This window comes from Electrophorus electricus, chromosome 26 (assembly GCF_013358815.1).
Source record: "Electrophorus electricus isolate fEleEle1 chromosome 26, fEleEle1.pri, whole genome shotgun sequence".
Lineage (NCBI taxonomy): Eukaryota > Metazoa > Chordata > Actinopteri > Gymnotiformes > Gymnotidae > Electrophorus > Electrophorus electricus.
The window spans coordinates 37,501-43,461 of record NC_049560.1 but is presented as its reverse complement, the minus strand read 5'-3'; the positions used below and the strand labels follow the sequence as shown (position 1 = coordinate 43,461).

At 42.5% G+C, this 5,961-nt stretch overlaps 1 protein-coding gene across 1 annotated transcript in view; it reads left to right on the top strand.

Annotated features, from left to right (window-relative positions):
• Positions 1–664: 664 nt before the first annotated feature.
• ttc39c (tetratricopeptide repeat domain 39C) overlaps positions 665–5,961 on the top strand; it is a 12,185-nt gene continuing 6,888 nt past the window's right edge. The window contains exons 1-5 of the mRNA XM_027005420.2: positions 665–1,361; positions 2,138–2,186; positions 3,930–4,058; positions 4,230–4,344; positions 4,626–4,995. Coding sequence (XP_026861221.1) covers positions 1,213–1,361; positions 2,138–2,186; positions 3,930–4,058; positions 4,230–4,344; positions 4,626–4,995 — 812 coding nt within the window. The 5' untranslated portion in view covers positions 665–1,212. The remainder of the gene's footprint in view (positions 1,362–2,137; positions 2,187–3,929; positions 4,059–4,229; positions 4,345–4,625; positions 4,996–5,961) is intronic.

Below are 5,961 nucleotides of genomic sequence, written 5' to 3'. Positions count from 1 at the left end.
GCATTAATGTGTGTTAGTGGGTCTCCACAGTCTCTCCCCCCTGCCCCGCCCCCTCCCACCCTCTCTCTCTCCCTCCCTCCCTCTCTCTCCCTCTCTCTCCCTCCCTCCCTCCCTCTCTCTCTCTCTCGCCCTCCCTCCCTCCCTCCCTCCCACCCTCTCTCTTTCTCTCCCTCCCTCCCTCCCTCTCTCTCTGTCTCTCTCTCTTTCTCCCTCCCTCCCTCCCTCCCTCCCTTCTGCTTAAGTGTGAGAAGTGCATGTCATGTTATAATGTCCTAGCCTTCCAGCACTGTGAACTGGCAGTGATAAAACTGAATTGCAAAAAAAAATGCTCAGTACCTGGTGTCACAAATTCATGTATAAAATTAAAAAATAAAAATAAAATAAAAATGTGGTTAGCAGGTCATTTTGCTATTTGCAGTGATGCTGACCTTGCCAGACCTGTCTCTCTTTGTTGGCTAAATTTAAAAAAACTAAATAATTAATCCAAACAGTTTTAATCTCTGTTGCTTGAATGTTACTCAGCTAAAAGGAAAATTTTGATATAGGCCTCTTTTACACAGATATTTACTGAAAGCACCATGTTGAGAGTCAAGGTTGTGTCCAACACTAAACAGAGGGAAGTAAAGGGTGTGACGCTCGGCGAGGACCAGGGAGAGTGCGCGAGCGTCGCTGTCTCTTTTCCCCGCGCCGGTTCGACAGTATCAGGAAGAAATGAGCGAGGAGCGAATATTGTTGGGCAGTGCGCTGCTGAACCGACTTTAATGAATCTGTTGGTGCACGTCAATTGATACGATGGTGGCAGTAAGACTTGTTCAATTGCACAGAAAAGGCGCATCAGCTTTTCGCTTTTAAAAAGCACGATGAATTTATAGTGGATTATCACTGCGGGATTGCACTATCCAAAGGATGATTTGCAAATGAATTTCGGTGTTGTGGCGCGAAATGCTAGCTAAATATTTTCGGATTTGGTTGAAATACACATCTGTATTTTCGAAGGCCCCTGTGCCTATGGATCGCCGGTGATTTGCATGGTTCACTGACCGCATTTTAACGACATAAGGGAGTGAAGAGGCGAGAGAAACAGCGGATGCCGTAGCCGATATTTTCGAATACATTTTAGAATTAGCTTTTGCTCTCTTTTTTTGGTATATAGTTCTCTATGCGTGTTTTTTGTCGGAATTGCCCTTTCGTGTGAGCAAGTCCACAGAGACAATGGCAGGGCCGGAGGAGCATTCGCAGCAGCACCGGCGGGTCGAGGAGAAGGCGGAACGCTTGGATGATGCGGAGCTGGCTTTTCAGGGCATTAACATGCTTCTCAACAACGGCTTCAAAGAAAGCGACGAGCTCTTCAGAAGATACAGGTATGCCAACTGATGTGCCGTACGTACGCAACCAATGCGATCGTTTGTTTTGGTGTGACTTCTTAATCGTGTGGGTTTTTTTTAAACGTCTTTCAATGTGTCTCTCGAAACTAAAATGTTCGTTATGATTAACTGCCACGTGAAATTGCCTCACAGCGTGTTGCTGTGTAAATGGCGATCAGCATGTTTGTCTTAAGAGGTGTGAGGGTTTCCAGTGTAGTTGCAGCGTGGCTCGTTACCGGGTTTTACACGCTCGTCCCGTGTGCTCAGCTGCCTCACGTGCAGCGCGTGTGAGTCCGTGCACATCTTTGCGAGCGACAGAGCGTGCTGTGCGTGCACAAAATCTATCCAGCGGACGGCTGGCAGTTTTTGCATAACAAAACTCCTCTCAGAGCAAAGATTGATCTAAATGTCAAGACGCTGAAGCGTGATAGACGTTTTATGTTTTGACGCATATATTTGTTTACTAAGCGCAACAGAAAAAAAAAAACATGGCGGGCATGTTTGGTTCCCATAATACTAAATACATAATACTTGCTTGGTTGAAGATGTAAACACATTTTGCGTGTGCTGTGGTCACTACGCACCTTGCGCGTTCAGGCTAAATTCTATGTCCATGACCATCTTGTTTTTAAGTTTCTTCAGGTGTCTGTTTCTAGCTGAAAGCCTTTTTCAGCTTCAGTTACAGAAATAAAACAGGAATGCTTAGGTTTTTTGAAATGGCATGCAGTAATCACACGTCTAGCATATTGTGATGTTATGTTTCCTCTCTGCAGGACTCAGAGTCCGTTGATGAGCTTCGGAGCAAGTTTTGTGTCCTTTCTGGTCAGTGTTTCCCATGATCCTTTTCACTGTTTCTGTTACTCTGTGATCTGGGAAAATAGTAGGATACCTTAAAAAAAATAGTCATGATCATTATGACAGGAATCACAAAAGTCTCACAACAGTTTAAAAGGGTGGGTTATCCTGCACAACACTCAACCTATCAATGAATCACACACTCCTTAACACCATTATAGATGGTTTGGCGTTAGAATAGCATACTCTTAATCAGGCTGTGGTAACGCCTCTGGTCAACCAGATCTCCCTGCTAAAGAATAGATGCAGCAGTGATAATCTGGAAGAAATGTTTGTTCATCTGAGTGTTAATATGATATGGCCACATGTGCTACTAATATGGTAGCATCATGTGACTGCGAAGGGCATTTTGTTGCTTTATTACCAAATTAAATGGAAGCAATGAATAACCACAGTTTTTAGTTTGGTAGTTTGATGTATGCAGCCAGCCAGGGTAGTTTATCCCAACATAAAACTCAACTAAACTGGTTTATTATTATTAATCACGTTTATATAGAGTCTTTCTCAAATGCAAGGCTGCTTTACAGAGAGAAATCAGCTTTTACAATCGCTCACAAATGAGAAGCGACAGCCAGTTTGCACACTGCATATGCTCTATCGGAAACCACAGCCCCCTGGGGGACTGCACCGGGCACAGAAGAGGAGGAGGTTCAGCCCAGGACAGAACACAGAGCACCAACCATCACTGGACATGCATACATTCATACAGGACCATTTATAGTATCTACTCAACCTATCCGCCACATTTTGAGACTGTGGGAGGAAACCGAAGACCCCAGAGGAAACCTACGCAGACCTAAGGAAAACATGGAAACTCCACCTAGATTGGGATTTGAACCCAAGCCCCTAGTGCTGAGAGGCAGTGGTCTCTGATGGAAGGTCTGAAAGGCTTGCATTGTGACAGTGGAACTGGAAGACGGACAGAGGCATTTTCTGTAGAATTAATTCAGTTCCATTTTATTTGTATAGTTTTGTTTTTTTTTTAACATATATCTGGCTCCAGAGTCCTAGTCAGCAAGCAGAGGTTGGCAGTGACAAGAGTTAAATTTCCCTGCGACTGCAGAGGAAGAAACTTTGAGAGGAGGCAGATTCACAGGGGTATCTGTTCTTCTCTGGGCAACACTGGGCAGTAGGGTTTTAATACAGTAATTCTGTTTGCTGTTTAACTTTGTTGAAGGTAATGCAAATATTATATCGACCACACAGTGTACAAAAGTATACTAAGTGTTCCTAAGAATTTGAAAGTGTTTCTTTCTGTTAAACTGAAATATTAATATGTTAATAAATCCCTAAAGGCATTCAGGTGTGTAAATATCACTACTAGAAAGGTTTGGCCTTTCTTTCCCACTGTTAAAGGTGTCTCTGTGGGAAAGGGCTCTGTGTTAGGACCGCGTTCTGTGAGCACTTGTTCCAGCATTCATCAGTCCGACACAGTCCTTTAGCACCCTTTCCCACATTGGAAGATTAACCACTGTGTTAATACTAGTGCATTTAAAGAATACATTTGCATAGCACATTTTTTGTATATTACATACTATGGCATTTATGCTAAAATATAATCAGAAAAATGTTACATGATGCACATGCAAGAAAAGTTCGCAGTGGGTGTTGTTATATGGCATAGAGGATCTGATTTAATGAGTCGACACCATTAAGGAAACAGGCTGTATCTAGACCAGTGTCATGTGAGTGTTCCTGTATGTCTTGTAGAATGCCATGATGACATTTGAGGAGGAGAAAATGCAGATGGCTTGTGATGACCTGCGTGCCACAGAGAAGCTGTGTGAGAGTGACAATGCCGGTGTCATCGAGACCATTCGCAATAAGATCAAGAAGAGTGTAAGCATGCACGTGTGTGACACTACAAGGAAGGCAGTTTCATTGCGTGTTTGTGTGTATGAGAAAGAGAGAGAGAGCACAGAGCTTCTTGCACAATATTATCATACATAATCTAAAGCCACCTGCTCTTTTGGGGGGCCAGATCTATCGTTTGTATTCTCTCCCCTCCAGATGGACACACAGAAGTCAGGGATGACTGTAGTGGATCAGCTCCAAAGGCAGATCATTGTTGCTGACTGCCAGGTCTACCTTGCTGTACTCTCCTTTGTCAAGCAGGAACTCTCAGGTGTGATCCATATTCCACTAATTTACCATTAGTTTAAAATGAGCACTCAGTAATTATGACCATGTAACAAGGATGCTTGAATGAAAAAATGCATGAATGAATTAATGACTGTAAGAAAACTATGTAAGTCAGTAACTTTGGGTGTTGTGCTTGGGGGTTTCTTGCATCTAACCTTAATATGCCCATTTAATTACTGGGTCCTTAATTGAACAGTATACTAATATAAGTCCAGAAAAACACAGTATGTGATCTATTTCATCCGACTCTGCTATGCATCACAGCATATATAAAAGGAGGCTGGATCCTCCGTAAGGCTTGGAAGATGTACAACAAATGCTACAGTGACATTAGCCAGCTTCAGGAAGCCTGTCGCAGGCGGTCCTCCAGTCAGCAGGGGGCACTGGCCTCTGATCAGGCCAACCACAACACACCTGTGGCTGAGAGCAGCGGAGGGGTGACAGAAGAGGCCCTGGGGCGCCTGAAGGGTTCTGTGAGCTTTGGCTATGGCCTTTTTCATCTCTGCATCTCCATGGTGCCGCCACACTTGTTGAAGATTGTCAACCTGCTGGGTTTCCCTGGAGACCGTCACCAAGGCCTGGCATCTCTGGCCTATGCCAGCGAGAGCAAAGACATGAAGGCACCACTAGCTACGTAAGCGTTGGTTACCAAAACGTCTTTAACCCCGAGATTTTCTCAGTCCTAGACCATAAAAAGAATGACCTGTTTGTGATCCAGTATAACAAAAAGAAAAGAGAGAGAAATATAAGGAATTAAAGAATTAGTTTGGGTTGCCAAAAACATGGGTTAGTAGAAACGGGTGAATAGTGAGGAGGATCCGAAGCTTAGAATGACTAATAATGAACCAAATAATGTTTATACACACTGTATATATAATGTTTATTAGGGAGAGAAAGAGAGAAAACATGGCTAAAATACACTGCAGAAACATTTAGTTCCTGTTGAACATATCTGAACGTTTATTGTTTTACCTGTGTGTTTCACACACTTTGTTGTAAATTTGGGTTGTGTATTGTTTGTTCTGCCAGTAGCATAGTTATGTTAGGTGTTGATGCTGATGAAGATCAAACTAAGAAATAGACAGGGCATTGTAGGGCATTGTTCCACAGTCACCTACACAAAAAAGCACTGGACTATTAAGTAGCTCAGGGAATTTGAGAGCAAAATTCCATATAACAATAAGCCTATTTTTATGTAACCTATGTAAAATATGCGTATATTATATCCAATATGTCATCCACTGTTTTGGTTCCAAGTGTCTTACTTGCCAAAGGCTGACATCTTGTGACTGGATGATCTAAGACTAGCAGTGGATTTAACCATGCATAATCCAATGTTTTATGGCAGTGGGACAAAGCCCATTGGGATTGGGTCTCAAAACAAAGACCTTGTTTTACCTAATATGATTTTAAAAGATTAGATTAGCCTCTAATAATAATAATAATAATAATAATGATTTGTTTCTTCTTTTTGCAAAATTGTTATAAATTTGAGTGCTAGTGATATACAGTCTGAGGCCCAAATATGTTCTAGGCTATAAAATATAAACTACAACAATGGCATGCACCAATAATTACAGTCACCTCAGTCCAATGACCT